This window comes from Spermophilus citellus (assembly GCF_964194105.1).
Source record: "Spermophilus citellus genome assembly, chromosome: 8".
NCBI lineage: Eukaryota > Metazoa > Chordata > Mammalia > Rodentia > Sciuridae > Spermophilus > Spermophilus citellus.
In genome coordinates this window covers 3,294,633-3,321,462 of record NC_138189.1, presented here as the reverse complement: position 1 = coordinate 3,321,462, position 26,830 = coordinate 3,294,633, and the positions used below count along the sequence as shown (strand labels likewise).

Below are 26,830 nucleotides of genomic sequence, written 5' to 3'. Positions count from 1 at the left end.
GGTAACCCAGAAGATCCTGCTGGCTTGCTGATTGGCTCAGAGACTAGGCTGGGAGCTTCCTAGAAGCCAAAGCAAAGAGAGAAACTCGACCTCCTGATTGACAGCGATGGTGGGGTTGCGGTCAACGGCCGCTCATGTCTCCTACGAAGACCAGAGGAGTTCCTAGTTTCTCCAAGAAACTCCCCTGTTTGCTGTGCCCAGTGAGGTCCTGGCAGGTGACACAGAGCACGTCCGTAGGCCATCCTCCAGGGTCAGGTTCCAGAGGTTAGATGGAGAAGGAGGATGGTCAGTCTCCACTACAGTGTTCTTGCCATCTGTCTGAGGAGCAGAGGCCCGGACAGGGTCACTTGTGCAGGCCCATGGTGACGGATAGTAGGGTCAGGGCCGGAGGCCAGGCTCCTGCCGCCCCACAGCACTGAGCTGCTCCTGGAAGCAGTGGGGGCAGGTGCTTCTGGGGGGTGGTCTGCAGGGGTCCAAAGCAGTGATGCAGTCCCTGGGCTGGGTAGTGCCACCGGCCCCAGCAGGTACCTGTGACCAGGAGGTGAGGGATCTGCTCAGGTTGCTGGGGCTGGACCCCTGCCCGGAAGGCGCCTGCCCCAGTCTGAGGTCCACGGCACAGACCCCCTCTCTCCACTCTAGGTGGGCCCTTAGGGCCCCCTGGGGCCCCGTCGACGACTCCGTGGGTGGACCTGTGACGTGTGACAGCTCACTGATGGGTAAGAGTTTCCACCGGCCTCTCTTTCCTGGGGGAGAGGTAGCCCATGAGTCATGGGCACCAGCATTCTGGAAGTTTCTGTGTTTGCCCTGAACCCTCCCCAAGCCAAGGGACAAGGCTGTGGTCCCCTCCTGTCCACAAGATTCAGGCTGAGGCTCAGAGAACTCCAGGACTGATCCAAACTTCACAGCCCTGGGAAGGTGGCTGGCATCCTGTCATCGTCCCCAGGAGCCTGGGATGTGGCTCACAGACACCTCAATGAGCTGTCCCAGGTCTCAACGCCCTGGAAGACCTGGGAGGAGGCGGCCAGCCTCTGGCTGAACCTGCTGTGGGTGCCAAGGAGACCCCGAGGCTCAGCCTGACCCTGTCCTGGGTCTTTGTGAAAAGCTGCCTGCAGCTCCCGGGCTCAGGGGCACCAGAGCTTTCTGCTTGGCACCCGGCGGCTGGTGTTTGCTCGGCTTCTGTGCCAGCTACGTGGACACAGGCCCTGGGGGCAGGAGGGGCAGGTCACAGTCTCCTGGAGGCTGACCCCCCGGCTGAGCGAGAGTCATGGCCACCGTTTCCCATGTTTGATTTAGGGATAAAAGCGCCCATCTCGGGCTGGGGATGTGGCTCAAGCGGTAGCGCGCTCGCCTGGCATGCATGCGGCCCGGGTTCGATCCTCAGCACCACATACCAACAAAGATGTTGTGTCCGCCGAGAACTAAAAAATAAATATTAAAAATTCTCTCTCTCTCTCTCTCTCTCTCCCCTCTCTCACTCTCTCTTTAAAAAAAAAAAAAAAAAAAGCGCCCATCTCTGGGGTCCACTTAGATGTCCAGCCCCACACTGCAGGGCCCGAGCTTCCCTTCTCCTCCCCCAGGGGCAAGGCATATTTTCTGCCCGAAGTCCCGGCCTCTGCCCACCGGCCCCAGCTCTGACCGTGTGGTCTCCTTCCCAGGGCTTGGCCAGGCCTCAGCGGTGGCGGACTTCCAGGGCTCAGGGCCTGAAGAGGTGTCCTTCCATGCCGGCGACCTCATCGAGATCCTGGGTGCCCAGGTGCCCAGCCTGCCCTGGTGCGTGGGCCGGCACATGGCCTCAGGCCAGGTGGGCTTCGTGCGGACCAGCCACATCAGCATGCAGGGCCCGGTGTCTGAGTGAGTGGACAAGGCCCCCTTTTCTAGGCTAATCCCCACCACTGCCAGGGGACCCTGCCACCACATCCACAGAGCTTCCCAGGTGACCACCTGGATGCTGGCCTGGACAGCTCCTTCCCCCTTGCGGGGCTCAGGTCACCATTGCCTCTGCCCCAGCACCTCTCCAAGATGCTGCCAGGAGGGCATCCTCTGAGAGGTGACGTGCCCCGACACCTCCTGGTGCTTGTCCCACAGGCGGCTGGCCCTCAGGCCTGGAGCCAGGGGCAGAGAGCAAGGTGCGGGCAGCCCCAGGCTGCCTCCCCAGCTCAGGGCCCTCGTGCCCTCCAAGCTTCGGCTGCCAGCAGCGCCCCTTGGCTGGTGGCTGTGTCCCTCCAGCTCCGCCCAGTGTCCACAAGGCCTCCTCCCCTGTGTCTGTGACTGTTTTCTCTAAGAAGGACACTTGCTGTCATGTTACACCCCTCCCTCCAGTGGGTCCCACCTTAACCAGTTACATCTGCAAAGACCTCATTTCCAAAAACGTCACCTTCCAAGGTTCCTTTGAGTTTGGAGTTTGGAGGGTCACTCCTTAACTCAGCACCCCAAGTCACTCCCCTCCATGAACCCCTTTCAAGTTTCAGCCATGGACTTCGAGGCCCCTCACAACCCTGGTGCCTCCCATCCCAAGGGCCGCCGCTTGCCTTGAGTCCCCGGAGTCCAGCTACGGGGAGGCTGGCTCCTGGTCCCTTGGTCCCCACGGGTTCTGAGTCTTGTCTGTAATGACTTTTCCCGGGGACACTCTCCCTGTCCCCTAGCCCCCAACCCCAGCCAAAGGACTCCCAGGGACAGATGCTGGTCGATTCTGTGTCGCTGCTGCCCGGCCCTGGCAACAGTGAGGGTCCTTGGGGAGTGTCAGTGGGCACAGCTGTGCCTGTCCTTGTGGTCTCTTCCCTGGACTTGGCTTCTCATTGTTAGAACCCAGTTCAGAGCCTGGAGAATGTGGGTGTGAGGAAAGTGTCCTCCGCTTCTGTCCTGTCCCCTCTGTGGGCTCACCTCCCACTCCCACAGGTGAGACACGTTTTTGGTGGCCCTGTTCTGGGCTGGGCGCTGAGACTGACCAATAAGCTATATCCAGAGGTCCATGTCCTACAGGCCGTTTAGTCCCGTAGCTACCTCCCTGCTCCTGCCTCCTTCCTGTCCCCCTCCGGGACTTGGTGGCCGCCTGCCAGCCCTGTCCCTGGCTGAGCACTGTGGGACCCTGCAGAGGCTGCGTGAGGAGCATGGTTGGCACAGCAGCTGCAGGGGACATTGGAGGGGGCTTTGAAAGCTGCCGGGAGCCCCCTTCCCAGGCACAGTGGTTTGGTGCTGGCCTCCCCGTCTTCGCTGCCGTGCGTGGGGACTGTCTCAAATGAGGGAGTAGAAACGGTCTGACTGTGAAATGTCACTGTCAGAAGACACAATCACAACCAATTCAGCTGAAGATCCAGTTGGCTGTGTCCACGAGTCACACATCTGGTGGCCGAGTCCAGCAGGGGCGGGACAGCGGCGGGTGTTGTCAGGTGGGACTAGGGAACCGCGCTGCAGCGGAAGAGCCTTCCCGTTGGCGCCAGGTCCCTGCAGGTCACTGTTTTGTAAGGGGTAAGGCAGCGGGGCCTCGTCCTCACCCTGCCCCTAAAACTGGCCCATTGAGACATGGCCCTGTCTTGCTGGTGTCCTCAGAGGCCAGCGGAGCCGTCCCAGCATGGTGATGCAGAACCACTGTGCTGGGCCTTTGGTGGGGTCCTTGGGGCCCTGCAGAGCAGCCCCGATCAGCGGCCTCCTGTTTGACACCTGCGTCATGGCTCCCAGGTTGGAGAGCGTGGTCTTCCTGGACGAGGGAGAGAGGGTGTTCTTCAGCAGCGAGGGGCACCTTTCGGAGGACACCGCCCAGCGCTTGCTGAGCAGGATGGCGGGCACTGAGGTCTGCTCTGTGCACAGTCTGGGTAGGTGTGGGGCCTGGCTGACTGTCCCTGCAGGGGACCTGGGAGAGTGCTGGGTGGATTCCTGGAAGGACGGTGACTGCGTCCACGGTGGAGATAAAGGCTTGGGACTGGGTGAACCGGGCGGCATCCGGCCAGTGCTGAGGCCAGGAGGTGCCTGCCCCAGTCTGAGCAGGGACGGGCCCACAGTGGGTGGCTCCGCCCCCGCCTGTGGGACTGAGGGCTGCTGTGGCTCCATCCACCCTGCTCCCCAGTGGAGCTCACGGGGCCAGGGCACCCCTCCGTGGCCACGGTCCCTGTCCAGAGGGCAGGCTGGAGTTCTGCGTGGGCAGGGGAGGGCAGGGGCAGACCACCATGCTCTGTCCCTGTCTGTAGGTCCTGGGGGACGTGGACTCCTGGCTCCTGAGCCACACCTCTCCCTCGTGGGTGCTGGTGGCCAGAGGGTCCCTGCCTGAACATGGCCTGGGACCACAGGGCCCTGTCTGGAGTCCTGATGGCCTCTCTTCCTCCCTCCCAGACCGCCTGGCAGAAGCAGAGGGTGTGCAGCCCGAGGAGCCAGGTGGGTGCTGCCCACAGCTTGGGGTCCGGGGTCTTGTGGTCAGAGGCGGGGCTCCGTGGCAGGAGTGCAGGGCAGAGGTGGCAGTGCTGGGCACCAGGTACTGGGTGGGGGTGCCACTCCTCTGCTGTGAGAGTGCAGGCGGGTGTGGGAGGTTTATGGGGTGGGCCTGAACCCCCCTTGCACCTCGAGGCGCTGGGCCCCACACTTCCTCTGACGGATGTGTCAGCCCCACTGGGCCCCACAGGGCAGAGGTCCCGCCCACTGCCTGAGCCCACTCTCGGCTACGGCTGCCTCTGGGTGACTCAGAGCAGCTGAGGCCTGTCCTGCTCTGTGCCAGGCGGCCAGGTCACACTGCCTGCAGGGAGCGGGGACAAGGAGGGTGGAGCTGGAACATTGCTCTGGAGAGGAAGCCCTCCCCAGTGAGGTCCCTGCAGGTCCTTCCTGAGGGCCTTCTTGGTTCAGGGACACCCTCTTTTCGCCCGTCTGCAGCTCAGCTGGCTCCCTGCACCCCTCCCCAGGGGTCTGAATGCCAGGGCGGGGGCATTTGGAAATTTCCTGGGAGAACCAAGCACCAACTCACAACGGCTGCCCTGGGGTGCAGACAGGGAGGCCCTGAGATGGGGCCTGCGGGAGGCTGGTGTGGGAGGCTGGGCCTGCCTCCTTCCCACCTGGAGCCTCTGCAGACCCTCCTGGCTCCTGAGCAAAGTCCCTGTGGGCCCCTTAGCTGCCTGCGCTGGGCTGGAGTGGAGGCCAACCATGGGGGCTCTGTGGGGGGCAGATTCCTAGATAATCCAGGGCAGTCGGGTCGGCAGGACCTCTGCCCCTAAACTGAGTTTAATTTTTTCTTGTTCTAAGTCTTTGCCAACCAACAAAGAGTTTGCTCTGGGAGCCATTCCCGATCCCTCTTGCTAGAGATGGTCCCTTTCCTGTGGTGGGGAAGGGCAGATGGCCAGCCCTCCTCTCCAGCTGGCTGGTTCCTGGGGATGGAGCCGGCCTCCCCCGCGGAGCTGCACCCGGCCGTTCTGCCTGTTCTGCATGAGGACTTCAGTGGGCAGATCAGCAGTTATGACTGGCAGTTGGGGCTTCCTGGATGGGGGCGAGCCCAGCAGGCTAAGCAAATCACACCTTTGGGGCTAGCCCAGAGGGTGGACAGGACTCCTTATGTGGCTTCGATTCTTTCTGAAGGGAAAGGGACCCGCCAGCCATGGCTGAGCTCTGAAGCATGGATCTCTCACGATGGTGCTCTCAAGAGGGCGGAGATGGAGGGAAGAGGGTCACGGGGAAGGAACATTGAGCCACCAGACCCTGCTGTCCTTGGAGCAGCCTGGGGGGAGGGTCACCTGGGTGGTGCTGCTCCAGGGCCGGCGGGGGAGGGGAGAACTGTGCAGGCCAGTGGCCTTCACACTGGACGCTAATCCCACTGGGTCTTTTTGTGACTTGCAGAAATGCCTCTACCTGGCCTCAACCCCGAGCCCCAGGAGACCCTGCGGACAGTGAAGGATGTTCTAGAACAATGCAAGACCTTCCCAGGCTGCCCTGAGGAGGAGCCCGAGGCCAGGGGTCTCCAGGAGGCTTCTGGCAGTGTGAGCTCCCCCGACCCCGAGGAGCCCCCCTTCTGCCTGCTTCCCGAAGACAGTGGGACGGACCCAGAGGCCCTGGGCTCGCTGCTGCAGACCCTGAATGCCCCTGGGTACCAGGCCTGCTTCCGTGGCCTGTATGACGCCTGCCTGCCGTGGTGGGGCAGCGTGTTCTGCAGCTTTGCTGATGAGGAGGATCTGGCCGGGCTCCTGGCACGGGCCCGGGAGATGGCCAAGAAGGCTGGCCTTGGCATGGCACTGGCCAGACTCTGCTTCCTCCTGGGACGGCTGTGTGCCCGGAAGCTCAAGCTCTCCCAGGCCCGCGTGTACTTTGAGGAAGCCCTGAGGGCCCGCGGGGGCTGCTTTGAGGACCTCTTCCTGGTGGTGGCTGTGTATGCAAACCTGGCTACCATCTACCTAAAGCAGAAATCCAGGGAGAAGTGTGCCCAGGTGGTGCCCAAAGCTGCGGCCCTGCTCCTGGGCACACCCAGCCACATCTGCAGCACCGAGGCAGAGGCGGAGCTCCTGCGGTTTGCGCTGCGGAGGGCCATCAGCGGCGGGAGCCCGCAGGCCGAGGCCCGGGCCTGCTTCCTGCTGGCCAGGCACCACACCCACCTCAAGCAGCCGGAGGAGGCCCTGCCCTACCTGGAGAGGCTGCTGCTGCTGCACAGGGACCTGGGGGCCCCTCCTGCCGCCTGGCCTCTGAGCTGCTACCTGCTCCTGGCCGACACCTACAGCAGGAAGTGCCTGCCCCACCTGGCTCTGAGCTGCATCAGGGTGGCCTCGCTGCGGACCCCAGGCTCGCTGGCCAGCTCCCTGAGGAGCGTGGACCTGGTCCTCTGGAATGCCCCCCGGCTGCATGGCCAGAGGACGGCGGCTTATAGCCTCCCTGCCCAGGCCGCCCACTATCTCAGGCAGGCGCTGGCCTCCACGGCCGCGGGCACGGGGCAGGCCCTTCGCGGCCTGCTGTATGCCAGCCTGGCCCAGCTGCACAGCCACCATGAGCAGCACGGGCAGGCCATCGCCTTCATGAGGCGGGCGGTGGAGGCCGACGCCACGGCCGGTGCGCGCCCCGTGGTGGACCGCCTGGTGGTGCTGGCCTGGTTGCACCTGCTCCACGGGCAGAGCCTGGCGGCCCTGGACATCCTGCAGTCCATCCTGGATGCAGATGTGGCCAGCGAGGACCAGGAGGGTGTGATTGTCAACATGGCGGCCATCGCCCTGAAGAGGACAGGCAGGACCCGGCAGGCAGCCGAGGGCTACTACCGCGCCCTGCGCCTGGCTCGGGGCCTGGGCCAGCTGCGGAACCAGGCAGTGGTCCTGGCCAACTTCGGGGCACTGTGTCTGCAGGCCAGTGCCGTCGGGCTGGCCCAGCACTACCTCCTGGAGGCCATCAGACTCTTCTCACAGCTGCCCGTCGGGGAGTGTGGTCAGGACTTCACCCAGGTGCTCCTGTGGACGGGCCACCTGTGCACCCGCCGGGCCCTCGCCCAGCAGGGCAGGTGTTACTACCAGTGGGCCTTTCTGGTCGCTGTGGAGACGGGCCACCTGGAGAGTAAGTGGTGACCACAAGTGCCACCCGCGTCCCTCCTCCATCTCTGTTCAGAGCGCCTGGGTGTGAGTCCCAGGCTGGGGGACTGGTCCCACCCGGAGAATGCTGAGTGCGGACACCGCGGGTTCCCACGCTGGGCCAGACCAAACATCCAAGAAGGCGGGCAGGGGTGGCACCCAGGGCTGCCAGGTGCATACTCGGGCCATGTTTGAGCCAAGTGGGTGTCGGAGGTGTCCTTCCTGGAGCCAGCGCCTCCCACGGCCATCTGACTTGCGGCACAGCGCTCCTTACAGCCTTCCTCTCTCAGAGGTTGGCAGGAGGTTGGCCGCCACATCCCCTCTTCAATTCTGATTTTAGTAATTTCCATCTTCTTCGATTTTCTTTGTCAGTCTGGTGAAAGACTTGTTGATTTTGTGAATCTTTTGGAAGAATCAACTTTTGAGTGGACATTGGTGGCACACACCTGTGATCCCGGCTACTCAGGAGGCTGAGGCAGGAGGATCACAAGTTCAAGACTAGTATGGGCAACTTAGAGAGACCCTGTCTCAAAGCAGGGCTGGGGACGTGGCTCAGGTCAAGTGCTCCTGAGCGCAATCCCTAGTAGGCAAAAACCCAAACAAACAAAAGCAAAAAAAAAAAAAAACAGATTTTGGGTTAGTTGGTTATTTGCACTCTACTCTTCATTATGTTCTTCCTCTTTGCTTGTTTTAGAATTATTTAACTCTTCTTTTTCTAGTTTCTTACAGAGGAAGTTTAGGTTTGGCCTTTGAAATTTTTCTTAATAAAGGCATTCAGGGCTATGAATTTCCCTCTACACTCTTGCTTTAGCTGCACCCCCTAAGTCCTGGTATATTGTGCTTCTGTTTCTGTTCATATCGGAGTGGTTTTAGTTTCCCTTGTGAGCTCTTCTTTGACCCACTTGTTATTTAGGAATGTGTATTTTAATTTTCACATATTTTGGAATTTCCAAACTTCCTTCTGTGACTGATTTCTAACTACATTTCAAGGTAACTGAAGAACATATTTCTCAAAACTTCAACCCTTTTACACTTACTAAGGCTCGCTTTGTGGCCTTGCATGTGGACCATCTTGGAGGATGTTCTATGACACTGAAACTGAACTCTGCTAGTGTTGGGTGGAGTGTTTTGTGAGTACCTATGAGGTCTAGCTGGTTTATGGTGTGGGTAATTTCCACTTCCTTGTTTTCCTCTGGATTACTTTTGACAGTTGGAAGCTCTCCATAACTCCCAGCCCCTGGTTTGAGGAGAGGCCCACAGGCCTGTGGTTTGGAGCCTGCTCCTGGACAGAGTGTAGGCCTTGTGATGCCGGGGCACAGTGGAGTCCCATTCCATTCTAAGATTCCAGTAAACTCCAGGCAAACACTCTGGACTCTGTGTGTCCATCTGTAAGAGGAGGTGATGGTGCCACCTGGCCATCAGGTCAGGATGGAGGCAGCCCCCGTTCTGGCTAGGAGCTTGGTGAGGCAGAAACAGGAGGCCTGATGGGACAGGACTCTGGCTCTGAGGGTCATCAAGATGGTCAGTGCTGTCTCTGGAGCCTCCACAGCCTACTGTTCCTGGGCTGTCCATGCTATGCCCCTGAGATGGCCACTTGGACTATCCTGGCTCAATTTCCCTATCTGAAGGACCTGGCTTATAGAGGTGTGGAAGAGGTGGACATTCAGCAAGGGGCCTTTGACCCCTGCGTATGGCCTCTGTGGAGTCACAAGAGTGACATCTTCCTTTTGTTCCCCTCAGGCCAACTGCAAGCCGTCCAGCAGCTGTGCCACTTCTATAGCAGTGTCATGCCCAATGAGGCACAGAGCGTCATCTACCATGAGTTCCAGCTCACACTGGCCCGCAGGAGAGCCGACAAGGTGTTGGAGGGACAGCTCCTAGAGGCCATCAGTCATCTGTACCTGTCACTGGGCACCGAGCGGTAAGGGTTGCACCCCAGTGTGGGGTGGGGCCAGCATGGAGACCATGCCCCATTCCTGGGCAACCTCCCTTTGGTGACCGTGGGGTTCCTGGCATCAGCTGATGGGCCTGGGGTCACTCTGTCCATTACTCATGACTTGCGAGTCCCAGCTTGGGCACCCTCCCATCTGCTTTCACCCCCAGACAAGCCTTGCCCCACAGATGCCTGGCAGCCATCGCTAGGTCACCCTTCCTGCCATGGTGGCTTTTGTGAGCTGAACTTTGCCTTCCCTGAGTCTTCAGTCACAGGGTGGCCGGGCCTCCTTGTCCCCCAGACGTGACAGTGGCCATGTGTTCCCAAGGCTTTGCACCCAAAGAAGCAGAGCCAATCGTTCCACCTGCTTCCCTGGGACAGCATCTTGGGACACATCCCTGTACGGCTTACAGCCCACAGGCCCCATGGGGTCACTGCAGTGAACCCCACCTGTCACATAGGACTCGCTGATAGCTGGGCAGGAGCCAGATGTCCACGAGGACTTGGGGGACGGGCTCCTGTCCAGGTGTTGAGTTCACAGCAGAAGAAATGGGCCAGTGCTCTAGAATGCTGCTCTCCAAGAGTGGACCTGGGCAGGCAGAGCCGCACCGCCCTGGAGTCCGCTGGAGGGGCTCAGCCTTGACTCCCGCTGGGGGCAGAGCCTGGAGCAGGGCCCAGCGATCTGCCTGTGAACAGCCCTCTGCGCTCTGGGGCAGGCGCAAGGGTGAGAACCACCCGTCTAGGCTGTCTTTGAATTTCTGCCCTGTGCTGAGGGTTCCTGGTGTGCCCAGAGATGAAGCTGTGTGGGCAGGGACGGGAAGAGATGGGAGAGAAACCGGGGAGCCACGGGAAGCAGGCTGCTCCTGCCGGGTGTCTGGCCCAACGCCGCTTCCCTCTGAACAATTTGCCTTTTCTGTACCTGATGACCATCTCCCAGCAGCCCTGGAGGGGTGGGTGCTGCACACGGCAAGGCCCACCCACCTGCAGACCCACCGTGGAGGAGCCCAGGCAGGTCCCAGGGCTCTTGCCTGACATCTGCGTCTGACTCCAGGGCCTACAAATCTGCTCTGGACTACACCAAGCGGAGCCTGGGGATATTCATTGACCTGCAGAAGAAGGAGAAGGAGGCCTATGCCTGGCTGCAGGCGGGGAAGATCTACTACATCCTGCGTCAGAACGAGCTGGTGGATCTGTACATCCAGGTAGGTGGTGCAGACGAGCAGCCTGCCCGCGCTCACCCGCCACACATCCACTCCACTCACCCATGTACCCATCCATCCAACCACCCACCTGCCCCCACCCACCCACGCTCTCACCTACCATCTATCCACCAATCCACTCATCCACCTGCCTGTCCATACACCCACCCACTCATCCACCATCTATCCACCAATCCACTCACCCACCTGCCTGTCCATCCACTCACCTGCCCACCCACCCACCCACTCATCCACCATCCATCCACCAATCCACTCACCCACCTGCCTGTCCATCCACTCACCTGCCCACCCACCCACCCACTCATCCACCATCCATCCACCAATCCACTCACCCACCTGCCTGTCCATCCACTCACCTGCCCACCCACCCACCCACTCATCCACCATCCATCCACCAATCCACTCACCCACCTGCCTGTCCATCCACCCACCTGCCCATCCACCCACCCATCCATCCATACATCTACCCACCCACCTGCCCACCCACCCACACACTCACCTACCATCTATCCACCAATCCACTCACCCACCTGCCTATCCATCCACCCACTCACTCATCCACCATCTATCCACCAATCCACTCACCCACCTGCCAATCCACCCACCCACTCATCTACCATCTATCCACCAATCCACTCACCCACCTGCTTACCATCCACCCATCCACCCATCTATCCACCTATCTACCCATCTCCCACCCATCCACTCATCCACCTATCCACTCACCCACCACCCACTCACCCACCCATCCATCCACACATCCATCCATTCACTCATCTACAATCTATCCACCAATCCACTCACCCACCTGCTTATCCATCCACCCATCCATCCACCCATCTATCCACTCACCTACCCATCCACCTACCCATCCACCCATCCACCTATCCTCTCACACACCCACCCACTCACCCACCCATCCATCCACACATCCATCCATTCACTCATCCACAATCTATCCACCAATCCACTCACCCACCTGCTTATCCATCCACCCATCCATCCACCCATCCATCCACTCACCTACCCATCCACCTACCCATCCACCCATCCACCTATCCACTCACCCACACCCACTCACCCACCCATCCATCCACACATCCATCCACTCCCTCATTCACCATCTATCCACCCACCCACCATTGTCCATCCATTCCAGAGCCAATGTTGAGCACCTGCTGTATGCCAGGAGCCCTTGTCTCTCCCTCTCTGCCCTCCTGGTTCCCTGATAGTCTCCTCCAGTACCCAGCATCTCCAACAATGATCTGAGCTCCCTGGGGGCATCATGATGGCCCCTCTGTGTTGGTACCCAGGAAGTGCTTAGTCCATGTACAATCCATGTGTCCCCTCAGTTGACGCCCAGAAGATCTGGCTTTAGCAGCCCAAGGCACATTTCCTCTGAAACGACATTGTCATATAAGCTGTTTCTGGGGGCTTCCCAAACACCATAGGACACAGTGGGGGGCCCCTGAGGCTTTTGTTTTTGAGCACCACTGTGTACCTTCCCTGAGCCAGGCCTGAGGACTCAGGATGAGGAGCTCTGACTGAGAGGAGAACCTGTCCTGCTTTGGGCACCGGGAGGGGCTCCAGCTGGCTGTGGGCAAGGGGGCTAGAGCCGCCTGGTGGAGGGTGCTCCAGGCAGCAGGACCCGTGGTCCAGAGGCCCAGAGGTTCCAAGGGACCTGGCACGTTCTGGGGCTACAAGCAGTAGGGTGTGTCTGGACTCACTGTGCACCTACTGTGCACTAAGTGGTGGGCACAGCTGCGGCCTCAGTCCCCCTTCCTGTGGAGCTGGTGGGAGAGAAGGTAGACGTGGTCAGGTCAGGGGGGCTAAGGACCTGGAGAAGAAGTGGAGACAGAGGGGCAGCAAGTGGCGGGAGCCCCGGTGGGTGGGACTGGAGGCCCGCTGGGCTCTGTCCTGCCCACTGCCAATGCCTGCACCGGCCAGGGCCCTGGGGCTTTGGCTGGGCAGGCCCCTCTCGACAATCAGGGGCTCAGGGCTGCGGCCCCCGGGTCCCAAGAGCACAGCGAGAGGAAGCAGGCTGCGTCTGGGCGGGTGGGGAGGCTGTCGGGCTGAGCACCCTGGGTGCCTGTCAGGTGTGGCCTCCAGAGCTCCATCTTGCAGGTGGCGCAGAACGCGGCCCTGTACACGGGGGACCCCAACCTGGGGCTGGAGCTGTTCGAGGCGGCCGGAGACATTTTCTTCAATGGCAGCTGGGAGCGGGAGAAGGCTGTGTCCTTCTATCGGGTGAGCAGCGCCACCCGTCTGCCCTTGATGGGCCAGGCGTAGGCGTGGCTGGGTCAGGCGCCCTCCTGGAGGCCGGGCTGCCCTGGGCACCTGCTTGGCTTCCTGGAATGACCTGGCACGCCCACCAGGGCAGGCAGAGGCCCAGCCTTGGTCTCTCGCTGGCACCCAATGGTCTGAAGCAACCCTGGGTGGGAAGGTTTTGTCTGCATCTTACGGATGAGGAAACAGGCTGGGGGGCGAGGGGAGGTGTCAAGGGACATGCACAGGAGACCTGGCCTCCTCCCTCCCCGTCCCCAAGGCTCCTGGGGTGCAGCTGGGCCCCGTCCACATCAGTGTGTGTTTCAAGTGGAGGGTGCTGGAGCCTCCCCCTCAGGCCCTGGTGGCTGGGGGCGGGAGGCGCTGGTCCAAGGCTGGGAGGGGGCGAGTCCGGATGGCCCCCAGCGCCCAGTGTAGCTGTCGGGACCCCGACCCGTCCTCCTCCCAGGACTCGGCTGTGGGAAGACCCTAGAGCGGGAGGGGACGTGGGAAGCTCCAGGCCCGTGGGCTAAGGGGCACTTTGCACCTGGGCGCTGCAGAGGCCTGAGCCACCTCTCCCTGTGACAGGACCGGGCGCTGCCCCTGGCGGTCACTGTGGGGAACCGGGAGGCGGAGCTGCGGCTGTGCAACAAGCTGGTGGCCCTGCTGGCCGTGCTGGAGGCCCCGCAGGAGGGCCTGGAGTTCGCCCACGAGGCCCTGGCTCTCAGCATCACTCTGGGTGAGCCCCTGTCCACTGCCCAGGGCCAGCCAGTGTCCCGCAAAGGGCAAAGCCCTCTGGGCTCCTCTGCCTCTTCCCTGCCAACCGGGTGCAGGCCAATGGGCACCTGGGGCACTCCTGGCTCTGGGCCTCCACGGCCTTGGTCCTCCCTGCCCTGGTCACCGTCCCTGCCCTGGTCAGCCACTACTGTTCTCTGGCTGGGGAAATCCCTGACCCCTTCCCAGAAGCCCCTCCCTTAACTCTAGATGTCCCTCTGCCCAGCACCTCACCGTGCTGAGCCAGGCCTTCCGTCTCCCTGCAGACACAGGGAGCCCACAGCAGAGTGTTGTGCACTGCCCACAGGCTCCAAGCGCTGGCTCCAAAGGGGGAGGACGCTGGGGACCACCCAGGCTGGCCTGCCTGTTTGCAGGGGAAGGCCTGGGGCTCCACTGGACAGAGACTCCCCAAGGCAGGAGGCTCTGCTGGTGACACACTCAGGAAGAGGCCGCAGCAGGTCTGCAGGTGGCCTGAGCCCTAGTGCCCAGGAGCACAGGATCGCACGGCCGTCAGGGGTTCCTGGTTACAAACAGCACCAACGGCCCCCCATCCAGGGAGCTCTGTGCGGGCCTGGAGCAGGGTGTCCAGATCCACCCTTGGCCCACTCCTGAGGTCCAGGGGTAGCAGGTGTTGTCTATCCACGTTACAGAGAGGAAAAGCAAGGCCTGGGGGAAGCGACCAGCTGGAGCTGCCCAGTGCTGAGAGGCAGGGTCCGCCCTTGGTCCAGATCGCCCTGCGTCCTGCCCACCCCGCAGGGCCGTGTCCTCACACCCACCCCTACGCCTGTCCCCAGGTGACCGGCTGAACGAGCGAGTGGCCTACCACCGGCTGGCCGCCCTGCACCACCGGCTGGGCCACGGCGAGCTGGCCGAGCACTTCTACCTCAAGGCCCTGTCGCTCTGCAGCTCACCGCTGGAGTTCGAGGAGGAGACGCTGTACTACGTGAAGGTGTACCTGGCGCTCGGCGACATCATCTTCCACGACCTGAAGGTGGGGGCCGTGCTCCGTGGGGGGCGTGGGCCCTGGGGTCTGGGGCCCGGCCCTCCAGCAGCACCGAGTGGTCTCCCTGGAGCCCCAGGCCTGGCTGTGAGGAGCTTCTAGAAAGGCAGATGCTGTCCAGCCCCTAGGGTGGCCAGGTCAGCCAGGAACTCATGGGGTACAGGACACTCAGTAGGGGGTGTAGTCAGGGGTCTCCTAGAGGTGACGCCAGGCCAGTCTTGATGGTCAAGTAGGAGTTAGCAAGAAAGGGCAGAGGGGGTGGACTTCTGGGGGGACCCGGATCCCGAGAGACCCGCACTGCAAGATCCGGCCCACCCTGGGCCCCGCTCCAGGCCTGCCCAGGTGCCAGCCGCCTCTCAGGATCCCTCCCAGGGCCCTGGAGGAAGGTGACCTTCAAGGCACCCAGGCTGCGCTTCCCAGAGAGGCAACAGGCTCAGGGAGGGGTGCAGAGACCCCCACAGCCGCGCTGCCCTTCCAGGCCCTGAGCTGGGCCTCTTTCCTGTCCCTGCAGGTCTCCCAGCCCAGGCCCACACTTCACACCACAGCGCAGGGTCTCCTCCCGCTGCGGGCGAGGGAACCCCAGTTCATGGGCTGAGCTCTCGGGGCCCTGACAGGAATCAGGGAGCTGGGGCGCCTGCCCACCCACCCTAAATGCCCACCCCTGCCTGGGCTCCTGTGGGCCCTGCTGTGCGCTGGCGGCACCTGGTGGCCAGACGTGGTCCCTGCAGCCTCCTGCTGTGGCCAGGTCCCCAGGAACTCAGGCTGCATCTGGCAGCCCTGAGGGACACTCACGTGCCCACCTGTGATTCTGGGGCCAGGGTCTCTGGGAAGGGGCCTTTACCTCCTCCTGGGTACACCCGCCACCTGCCCCGCCCATGGGAGGAAGGAAGGGCCGGTGCAGCCAGAGGCCAAGGTCGGGCCAGCGTGGTGGGGTCAAGGACAGAGAAGTCCCTCTGTTTCCTTCCTGCGCCTCTTGCCCGGCTGTCACCGCGGCCTCACCTCGACCTCATGGCCAGCCTCCCACTCCCTCGGGGAGCCCTGTGTCCAGGGGCTCAGGGCAGCTGGTCCCTCCAGTGCGCAGCACTTGGCCTGTGGTGCCCCTGGGAAGGGGACAGCAGGAAGCGGAGAGAGGGTGCCCCTGGCAGCTGTCCCTACACCCCGTCCACCCCAGGCTCCTCGCAGCCAGAGGGGCCAGGCTCAGCGAGGACGGAGGGCCGGGGCGAATCCTGAGCTGCCCCCACGGGCACACCCACGGGCTCGCACATGGTCCATGCAACACACACACACAGGGGCTTGCACACAGGACACGGGCTTGCACACAGGGACACACACAGGCTCGCACACAGGACACGGGCTCGCACACAGGCTCACACACAGGACACAGGCACACACATGGGCTCACACATAGAACACGGGCATGCACACGGGCTCGCACACAGACATGCACACGGGCTCACACATGGGCTCCCACAATGGCTGGCTCCTTCCTGTTCAGTTGGGACGCCTCCTCTTCCAGGAAGCCCTCCCACCCCAGCCCAGGCGGAGTGGGGGGCCTCCCTGTACCTTCCTCCGGGTCCCCGTCCTGGGAGCCCCAGGCAGCAGGGAGCACCTACTCACTGCCACACCATCTGTGGTTTTGTCCTCGGGTCCTTGCTCCAGGGTGCAGCAGGGGACAGAGAGGAGAAAGGGCTGTGTGTCTTGTCCCTGGCGCTGGGGAGCCACAGTGAGAGCCAAGGAGGAGAGGGACAGGCCAGCCCAGGTCTTAGGAGGCCTCTGGGGCAGTGGGGGAGGAAAACCTCGGGGGCAGAGGTGGAGATGGCCAAGGGTGGGCGGGCGGGGTCCTCACAGGTGCTGGGTGAGGGGCAGGAGGCTGGAGGTGGGTGGGTGTCGGCGTGCACCCAGGAGGGCCTGGGGAAGATGACATCTGGAAGGTGGCCTGGCCCGGCCCCTGGGAATGCTGGTGCCGTGTGGGCACAGGCTGCAGGGGCCCGGGTCACTTGTCTGCCGCCCGCAGCACATGGCCTGGGGGCCGCCAGAGCGGGGACAGACCCTGCAGCCCAGGGGACCCAGCCCAGCCTGGGAGGGAGGGGCCCGAGGGGGCGACCAGTTGGGGGACAGGGTGGGGGAAAGGAGCTCGCAGAGCAGCCGTCCTCCGACACCAGGCAGCGGGGGTCGCTGCTCCAGGCCCAGACTCTGGGTCACACTGGGAGCGCTTGGCCCCACCCCGCCATGGGAGCTGCTGGTCCTCCTGGGGGAGCTTCCAGGAAGCGCATCCGGTCACGAGGACACAGGAGTTGGGCCGCCCACGGGGCAGAGCTCAGAGCCCCCATCTGCAGGCTCGGCCGTGGCCAGCTGTGGCCCTGTGGCCAGCACACACGGAGCCCCTGGGGTGCCGCGGAGGTGGGCTGTGGGCAGGCCAGCAGGTGGAGGAGCCGCGGGCCTGGGGCGGGGACCTAGGGCTAGGCTCCGAGTGGGAAGCCGCCTGCTCACGTGGCCTCCCCGCCTCAGGACCCCTTCGACGCAGCGGGCTACTACCAGCTCGCGTTGGCCGCGGCCGTGGACCTGGGCCACAAGAAGGCCCAGCTGAAGATCTACTCGCGCCTGGCCACCATCTATCACCACTTCCTCATGGACCGCGAGATGTCCCTCTTCTTCTACCAGAAGGCCAGGACCTTCGCCTCCGAGCTCAACGCCCGCAGGACCAACCTGGTGCCCCAGCGCTTCTGCAGCAGGGCCCCCTGGCTGGCCCCCGGCCACCTGCCCTGACACAGAGGGACTGGCCCTGTGGAAGGGCCTCTGCCTTCCTCTGGCTCTGGAGGCTCCTGGCAGGCTGGACGCAGGGAAATAGCAATAAATCTCTCCAGCGACCAGCTGGCCTCTCCTGGTGTGGCCTGTGAGTCTCCTTTTCAGCCTCCGCCTCCCGGCCTGTCAAATGATGAAGAGGTGGCGGGAGCCAGGCAGGATCCTTTGTCAGCCCTGTCCTCCCTCCCAGCATCTGGAGCTGCCCTGTCCTCAAAATGCCCAGTATGTGAGGAGTTGGGACTGTTATTACCCCAGTTAAAGAAACGTAGGCACAGAGAGGTTGAGTGTGTTACCCACGGTCACACAGCAGGAGGGGCTGAGCCCCTGAGTCCTGGGCAGTAACTACCACACCACCCTACCAGCCTGCCTTTAGGCCTTGCTGGTGGCTTCCAGACCTTCTCACTTCTCAGGGGTCACAGGCTAGGGGAGAGAGGCCTAAGTGCTGTCCACTGAGTCCTATGGCCCAGGACCTGGCTGGGCTGAGCATGGCCGGGCTACCCCAGCCTCCTCAGCCCTGCAAGAAGTGGGCAGTTGGTAAAAGGCTCCCCACCTCTCCCTTCTGGCCACCAGCCTCAGCCCTGTCCCCAGGAACTCTGGGTGCCATGGGCATCCAGGCCCCTGGGAAGGGGACCAGGTGGTGTCTTCACCAACCTCCAGGCAGGGAGACCGAGGCTCAGGGGCGCAGGGTCTGGGGAGGGCCTGCCCCTCCCCACTGTACGGCCTGAGCCCCTCTTGCAAACACGATTTCAAGTGAGGTGGGTTTGGAACAGACTGGGCCATTGTGAGGTCAGCCAGCCCTCCCTGTGCCCAGAGCCTCTAAAAGAAACCTCACTGGCTCCCCAGCCTCCTAGGACGGAAATGGGCCTGGAGAGGGAGGGGCCATAGGCAAAGCCTGGGGTGGAACTGGAGGGGCTGCTGACTGGTCTCCACCAGCCCAGGGGGAGCCCAGCTGGGAGGCCTAGCCTGCTCAGCCCACGGGGCTCCCAGCCTCGCCCACCAGGGGGCAGCAGAGAGCGCTCCCAGCCCCCTCGGGGGGCCTTGGCAGGGGAGGCAGGGGGCCTCCTACTGCCTTGTTCTGTGGGACCAGGAGGAGGGGACGGGCAACCTGTGCCACTTGGGCCAGAAGTGCTGTCGCAGCCACCCTGAGGACCAGGTCTCTGAAGTCACCGCCCCTGGACAGCGTCCACCTCTCCACATGGGCCGGGTCCACAGGCCCAGCTGTCCTCTGCCACCTGCCTGGGAGCACAGGGCCTCAGAGAGCTGGTACCTCTGGGCCTCAGCCCAGTTACCAGGAGATGAAGGCAACATGTGGGGTGCAGAGAGCCTGAGCCAGTGCTGCCCAGCCTGGCCACTGCTGCTGCGATGACCGCAGGACCGACTCCAGCCTCCACGGAACACTAAACCAGAGGCTGAGTAACTCTGGTCAACTTGCTTAACCTCTCAGACCTTCTGTCTCTTCATCAGTACCAAAGGGAAACCCTTCCTAAGGTCCCGGGAAGAAGGGAGAAAGCGTGAATAGTGAGAGCTGAGCCTGTGTGCAGCTCAGGCCGCGGCCTCCTCTGTGGCTGAGGGACAGAGCTCAGCTGGCTTGGGCACAGGCCCGCTGGACTTCAGCCCTGCTCTGCCCTTCGAGGCCAGGCCCAGGCAGCGCATGCCCCCTTCCAGCAGAGTGGATGTGAGGCCACCCAGGGGCCTGTGCCAGGGCCTCTGCAGCACAGGCTGCCTGTGCAGACCCTGTGCCTCCCGTGCGCTCACCGCCCACTGACCGCTCCGTGGGCCGCTGCAGGCCAGGAGCAGCCGAGCCACGCTCAGGGCCCCAGGGCTGGGGATGAGACCACACTCCTTCTAGGGCTCCATGGGATTGTCCTCTGGACAGAGAAGAGCAGCCGTCTGCCAGGGCCACAGAGCCCAGCTCTGTCCCACGTGGCCGGCTGCCTGGCAGCCCACCAGGCACACGTCCAGGCTGGGCTCTTGCTCTGGACGGGGACTCTGAGGTCCAGGGAGGGTGGGAGCCCCCAGCACATCTGCTGTCATCTGCGTCCACCACAGTGGCCAGCGGCCCTGACCAGGCACAGGTGTTAGGAAGGTGGTGCTGCCCAGCCAGGCAGCCAGCTCTCCCCAGGGCAGGGGGGAGAGGGCACCTGGAGGGACTTCCCAGTCCTCAGGGGGCTTCACGCAGGCCCTGGGGTCCCCGTCCTGCAAATGCAGAGTGTCCAGGTGTCCCTGCTGGGGCTTGGGGTGCCCTTGGGCTCTTGCCTGCACCATCTGGGACCTCAGCTTTGTGTTCTAGTGGCTGTCCACTGGCACGTCCTCGGGCGTCCAGGGCCTGACCTCACGCCTGTGGAGCAGGTGACGGGGAAGTCAGCTGGGGGTTCCCCCAGGAGCCCAGCAGTCCCCTTCAACTGCCCACAAGGACAGGGGCCCCATCTGCACAGCGCTGAGCTCCGCCACAGCCACGGGGCTTGGAAGGGCCTGAGCCTGGACCTCTGACCACCCACACAGACCACAGCTTGGCCTCCGGGCTCGTGATCCGCGGCCTGGGCTGGGTCTCCTTTCTGAAAGGAGGGACTCCAGGGCCGGGCCATGTGGCCAGGCATCAGGGCCATGGGGACAGCAGGGGGCGGTAAGCACTGGCCACAGAGTGAGGAGCCCTCCCTGGGGCCGGGAGGGAGGTCTGTCGGGGAGAGACAGTCCCAGTGCCCCGCCCGTCCCCAGAACTCAGCCCGAGGCCAGCAGGGCCTCCCCTGCCCTCCCAGCCGCTGCCCGGGCCGCCCAGCGCACCCCCCCCCACCGCCAGGTGGCTGGAGAAGGCCGTCCAAAGCCACTCACACGGGACAGCCCCCTCCAGGGCAGCGGCCGGCGGGAGGCCCACTGGGTGGATCATCAGCACCAGGAGGAGCTGCAGACACACCCATTCCCGCCACGGCCTGGACGCGGGCCAACGAGGCCGGCTGGCCCTGCCTTACCCAGGGTCCCCGCCTGGCCGCAGAGACTTAGGCCTCTGTCCCTCTGGGGACAGCCCTCCCTGGGCAGGAAGAGCCCTGGCTGTGGATGGGACCCCTGGTGGGCTCTCTGTGTGAGTCAAGGCTGTGAACAAACCCAGGGAGACCCCGAAAGGACACAAAGGCAGAAGGCCCCCATCTGTGCCCAGTGGGCAGCGGCACGGCCCCTGGGCCTGCTGGGGTCCCGCCAAGCTGGCAGAGGACACAGAAGCAGCCGCTGACAGAGGGCTCAGGGTCCCCCCACGCCCGGGCACAGCAGGACAGAGGGAAAGAAACACAAGTGGGCACCTTCAGAGGTGACCCCAGAGAGTCCCCGTCTCAGGCGCAAGGCCGGACGCGGGGAGAAAGCCTGGCTCCTGCAGGAGCGCAGGGAGGCCGGCCGCGGCCCCACAACAGAGCTGGACTGCAGATGAGGCCGTCCCGAGACCTCCGCTCACCTACTGGCCCACGGGCAGCAGAGCCCCGCGGCTCCTCCCACAGGGTCCCCAGCCTGCGTCCGCTTCAGAACCGGATCCTGGGTCGTGTGGGAGACGGAAGGGCCGGGCGTCCACACTCCAGCTCCCACAGGGGGGAGGGGGCCTGTCCTGTCAGCGGCCATCCTCCCTGTGACCAAGGCCTGCCCCAAGCCACCTGCGAAGAGAGGCTCATCCTGGCTCAGGCTCCGGGGCTGCCGGCCGTGGTCAGTGCCCCGTGCTCCGGCCTGCGGCTCCCCACGGTCTGAGCGAGTGGGCACGGGGCGGGCAGGGCAGCCCAAGGCTGGGGCTGGTGGAGAGGAAGGGCAGTTGAGTTCTTGCGGGGTTCCGAGCGTGAGTGCGCGCGCAGCCCGGTGGTGTCCGGCAGAGTTCCCGGGGGAGTTCGGAGGGGGTGTGGTGTGGCTGGGGGCCGCGTGGGTGGCGTTCGGGAGAGTTCCCGGGGAGTGTGCGTGGAGTGCTATTGGAGTTCAGGCAATAAAGTTTCCTGTTTGAAGATACAAGTGCTGTGTGGCGGCTTGGTGATCTGTGCCCAGCCAGACTGCGGCATTTGGTGGCCCATATGAAGGGGGGAATAACATGGGCAGGTCCAGTGACCAGGCCTGATGTCCAGCGGTCATTGTCGGATGGGGAACTGAGCTGGCCTGGCAGAGCTGGGCTGTGCCCACTTCCTGCCTCCCCTGGACTCAGAGCAGCCCCAATGAGCCCAGAGGGTCCCTGCCACCCACCACTGGGCAAAGGAGTTGCCACCCTGGGACCCCGGGAGGTGGTGCCCAGGCCTGGGCGTCTGGCAGACGCTGGGAGCTGGGGCCTGCGATCCACAGGGCTAGGGCCAGGGGCAGCACTTGGCCTTGTGGAGGCAGATGGACAAGGGCTGAGGCCAGCGTCCTGAGGCAGCTTCGGTTCTGGAAAAGCGTCTCAAATAGGAGACTCATAACCAACCAGTGGCACCTGGGCACCAAGGTGTGTGAGGTCCCAGCCCCCGCCGCCTGACGCCCTCCTGCCAACGTGGGCTGCCCTCTGCGACTGCTGCCTGGCCAGCGCCCCCCCCCCCCCGTGCCCCTCGGTGTCCCCGAGGTTCCCCCCTCCATGCCACTCGGTGTCTCCGAGCTGCTGTGAGAAGCGTAGCCTCAGCACTGGCGCCTGGCGGCCGGTGCCCAGCAGTTCTGAGGCCCCCTGGCTCCCAGCAGAGACCTCGATGTGTGCTGGCCCCATGCCTGCCGTGGGCCCAGAGCCCACTCCTACCCACAGCTGGGGCAGGTCTCAACATGGCCACCTCGAGGGCAGCCCGTCTGCCACTGCGGCCTTGTCCACTTTTATTAACTGGTGTTTGGCAAAACTCTTCCTTCCAGCACTCACTGTGTGAACTGCGCTGCCCTGAGCATCGGGTGGCACTGCCTTCCTCCCTGGGACCTTCTAAGGCCAGGTCCTCCACTCCCAAGCCACCAGGAGATACCTCCAGGGGCTTCCCTCACAGAACCAAGCTCCCGAGGCCACGAGGCCCCCAGGACACCCTCGCTCACTCGCTCACTCGAGGCGTGGGGAAAGTCGTTGAGGGAGGCTATTCCGGGCAGAGCAAGGCCGACCAAGGAAGGGTGTGGGCTGCAGGGAGGGGTCGATCAAGCAGGCTGCCAGATGAGAGGCCTTTGCTTATGCGTGGCTGCGGGCCAGGCCCGGCAAGCGTCACACTGACGAGAAGCAGCCTGCTCCAGGCCTTGGTCCCAGCTCCCCTCCCAGGGCTCTGCTGCCTCACGCTCAGTATGCCCACCTAGCACCACTAGCCAGTGGCAGCCAGGTAACAAGACAGACGTCCTTTCAAAGCTAATCCTGGGTGACAGCAAGGTGAACCAGGTGGGCCCCAGACTGGAGGGACAGCCAAGCTGTGAAGCTTCCAGGAGGCACACGGGCTCCCCCTGGGTCTTGTGGCTCCTCCTTCCTACACCTGCCTGGGCGGATGGACGCACTGCCCAGGTGGGAGGGGAGGGGACAGACCAGGCGCTCTCCAACCTCTCTAGGACCCCAGCTCCAGGGACACGCCCGGGCTCCAGCAATCCCACCTGCCCCGTCCCTGCAGCCCTGGGGGTGGCCCAGCTCCCGGCTCAGCTGCGTCCTGTTCTTCCGTCCCGTCTGACCAGTACCCTGAGCCATGTCCTCTCCTGTTCCCGTCCCCCCGGGGATTGTCTTTGCTGACTCCGTATTTAGAAGAAGGTGCAGAGACCCTGCCGAGGTCCCCGTCCTCTCCCTGGTCCCTCCTAGGGATCCCATCTCCTGGAACGAGCGCACCTCCAGCCGAGCACTGACCTCGCAGGGTTCCACGTCCTGTGTCACAGTGGATTGTGTGACCAGCACTGCAACCCAGACGCAGAACCGTCCCCTGCACGAGGACAACCCTGCACTGCCCCGCGGAGCCACCCCATCCCCACCCCCACCTCGGCCCTGGGCCGCCACGGCCCCTCACCCCTGTGGGCTGCTGGTTCAAGGTGACGCTGGGGGAAGCGTGTGATGGGTGACATGCAGGTGTCACTTGGGCCCACAGGGATCAGAAGGTGCTCCCTCTCGGGGCTGGGCAGTGTCCCCGGCCTGCATGGGGTGGAGTGGCCACACCACGGCTTGCTTGGGGTCCATCTTGCACACGCCCCTATCACCCGTCTGGGGCGAGGCCAACGCAGCTGCTGTGGGGTCACACTGGTCTCTGGGGGGGGACATGGCCTCCATCTCCCTGCTGTGAGCCCCCAGGTGCCTGGCTGGCTCTGACTTGTATGGGTGGCTTTTTAAGAAGCCGCCAGACTCTCCCCCTCTCCCGGGAGGGTTCTGACTGTGTGCAAACCCGAGGAGACCCGCTGTGGCTCGGGTAGCTGCCATGCCCCTGGGTCGGCCCCATGGGGAACTGGCCGTCCAGCTCCTTCTGAGAAAGGCAGAGCCCGGAAAGCACCGCCGGCCAGCCTGACTGGGCCTGCTCTTGTCCCCTCGGCCGTGCCTCCTGTCCTCGAGCTCAGCTCTGCAGGCTGTGTGCTGCCCTGAGTCACTCCGCAGAGCGCAGGGCCGCGGGGCGCGGGCTGAAGGCTCACCCACCACAGCTCATGCTCAGGCGCCCCTCGTTCAGGCTCACGCTCCACCATCAAGTCCAGGCAGCTCAGGGGTCCCAGGAAGCCCAGTCAGGCTGGCCCAGGGAGCCAGGGTCCCTTCTCGGGCCTGCAGGTCCAGAGACGCCGAGTGCAGCCCCACACAGCTTCTGTACGTGGAGTCCCGGGAGGAGGGCCTCAGGGGCCCAACAGGAGCTGGACTGGAGATTGTACCCTTTGGTTGTCAGGGATGGACTGAGCACCAGGGTCAAGGTGGCTCACTGCTCTTGCTGGGACCGGGGGCAAGGCCCCTCAGAGGGCAAGGGTCTGGGCCAATGGCAGCCACCTGTGACCACTGGAGCCTGAGAATGTGACCAGCACCATGGGAGCAGAGTCCAGAGGGGCTGGAGGACACCGAGGGCCTGGATCAGGCCGCACCTGATGCAGAGCCGGGGCCCATCAGGAAGAGGCCTGACAGCCCTCTGCTAAGCCAGTTTGAGCTGTGCTTGTCACGGGGGGCGGGGGGCTGAGGCATGTATGGGACCTGCAGCAGGTGCCAACCCAGCCCCCGGCGGGCCCCCTGCTGGCTGGTCATTTCTTCTCCCTGCCAGAGCGCGGGAACCCAGCAGATGGCTACACTGTGCTGCTCTGCCCCGAGGGCTCCCCGGGGGGACAGGCTCTCACCTGTATCCTGGCTTGTCCTCCTTGACCCTCCACTCTTGCCCCCTCTGCCCCCTGCACCCAGCCCCACGCTCTGCAAGACTCTCAGAGAGGAGGCAGGCCTGGGCCCAGCACCCTCCCTGGACGCCTGCCCTGGGCTCCTCCCGAGTGCTGCCCACTCCAGGAGCCCCCTGCAGTCCCTGCTCAGTTCCTGCTCCCTTCCACCACAGTGTCCACTGTGCATGGGTAATGGGACAGCAGCCAGATGGACAGGCCAGCCTAGGGCAGGCGTTTGGAGCCAGGCATCTGGATCCAAATCCTGCGTCTGCCCTTGTGGAACCACGCTGTGCAGCCTTGAGCAGGTTACTCCACCTCTCTGTGCCAGGGCTGCCTCACCTGCAAAACACAGAGCCTTATATTAGCTACTTTACAGGGCTCCTGGGGCAGTGAGGAGCTCCAGCCACGGCCATCACGGAGGGACAGCATGGTGGGCACAGAGAGGGTTGCAGGGACTGTTAGCAGGAGGCCTGGACACACCCGGAAAGGAGGGCTTGGGGTGTCCTCTCGGAGGGAGTCCAGGGAGGGGGTGTCAGTCTGTGTCCTTGCCACAGCTTCTCCACCCCAGCCCTGAGCAGGGCCACCCTCTGAGTCACCCACTAGCGCAGATGGAGACATCTTATCGCAGGCTGAGGTGTGGCCAGGGACAGTCTTTGAGGTCCCCAAAGTGACGTAAGCCATGACTTCACCCACTGTGGGGTCTGGGCTCGGGAAGGGCCATGTGGAGGAGGCTGGAGACAGCAGCTGAGGCCCCGACAGGGCCCTGCTGTCCTGCCCTGGGCCCGCCCGAGGGAAGGTGGCCCCTGGAGGGAGCAGACTGGCCAGGCTGGAGGGGCCGTGGGCTCCTGTGGCTTCCCGGGTCTTGTTTTGAAGAATGTCTCTCTTGGGGGGGGGGCGGGGAGCAGGCACATACGTGTGACGGGTCTGCGTGCATCACAAGGTCCCCACCATGGTCCGGGGGACAGGGCTGAGATCAGGCAGGGGCCTGCCAGGGCCTGGGTATGCTGACTGCAGCAGAGGCTGTCCCATGCCTGTGTCCCCTTATGTCCTGGGAGTAAGAGGGGCCCCGACCAGGAAGATCCCCTGCAGACGCCAGGCCCTCAGGACAGTCCTGCCCAGGAGGCCAGGGCTCTGGGAGGGTCAGAGGCAGCAAAGGGCAGGAGCAGCAGGGGGCGCCACTGCCCCTACAGTCCACCCTGGGCTCCCCTTAGGAGCCCGCCGGGCGGGGCCCCTTCAGCAAAGAACAAAGCAAGTCCCTGCGGCCTGCTCAGTGGGAAAGGAAACCAGACCGGACTGTGTCCCTGCACTCCAGCCGCGGTCTCTGCACAAGGGGACTAAACGTTCCCTTTGCAGAGTGGCTGTAATTCAGGTCAGGGGGGACGGTGTGGTCGAGAGGAGAGAGCACGCACTTGACCTGAGACAGGCCTGGACGGGAACCAGCTGCAGTACTCTGGCCCCCTCCTGCCCGTCTTTCCGATGCCCACCTCTCAGGGCAGGTATAGCACTGAGGTGGATAATCCACCTGGGGATCCTGGAGGACCTGGGGCCGAGAGTGTGCAGCCCTGCCCCCTGGACACTGCAGAGGGCGTGTAAACACCTGTCTGCAGAGCAGGCCCAGAACCGGGGACCGTCTCCCCACCTGCGTGTGAAAAGGCTGAATTAAGGAGCTCGGGTGCTTCCAAGGCCTGATTTTCTGTGTCCTGGAGAATCCTGGCAGGGAACAGTGTCCACCTTCTGGGCTGGGCATCCGTAGGATACCAAGGGCCCCCAAACAGCCTGCTCTGGGTCCCATACCCACAGGCACACTCGGAGGCTGGCATCCTGACCCTCTGTCCCTCGGGCCGGAGTCACCCTGTAGAGACAGGGTGCAGGAGCCTGGGTCAGGGTCAAGGATCGCCCAGCCCAGACCAGCCCTGAGGCCCCCACCCAGGACCAGAACTGGCCACAGCTGCAGAGCAGCACGAGCTTCAGGTTTTCAGAGGCAGCAATGCAGCTGTGGTCCTTTGCGAAAGGCCCTTTGGGAAGGGGAGGCCCTGGCCCCCCCACTCCAGACCCCTGCCTTGGCCTTGAAGCCACC

At 63.6% G+C, this 26,830-nt stretch overlaps 1 protein-coding gene across 3 annotated transcripts in view; it reads left to right on the top strand.

Moving 5' to 3' along the window:
- The window catches only part of SH3TC1 (SH3 domain and tetratricopeptide repeats 1), a 41,854-nt gene extending 24,272 nt beyond the window's left edge, over positions 1-17,582 (top strand). For all 3 annotated transcript variants that reach the window (XM_081303031.1, XM_081303029.1, XM_081303030.1), the window contains exons 7-17: positions 640-716; positions 1,656-1,851; positions 3,676-3,809; positions 4,324-4,365; positions 5,809-7,497; positions 9,252-9,432; positions 10,496-10,646; positions 12,789-12,911; positions 13,515-13,665; positions 14,495-14,691; positions 17,209-17,582. In XM_081303031.1, the coding sequence (XP_081159157.1) occupies positions 640-716; positions 1,656-1,851; positions 3,676-3,809; positions 4,324-4,365; positions 5,809-7,497; positions 9,252-9,432; positions 10,496-10,646; positions 12,789-12,911; positions 13,515-13,665; positions 14,495-14,691; positions 17,209-17,466 (3,199 nt within the window). In that variant the 3' untranslated portion in view covers positions 17,467-17,582. The remainder of the gene's footprint in view (positions 1-639; positions 717-1,655; positions 1,852-3,675; positions 3,810-4,323; positions 4,366-5,808; positions 7,498-9,251; positions 9,433-10,495; positions 10,647-12,788; positions 12,912-13,514; positions 13,666-14,494; positions 14,692-17,208) is intronic.
- Positions 17,583-26,830: the final 9,248 nt, after the last annotated feature.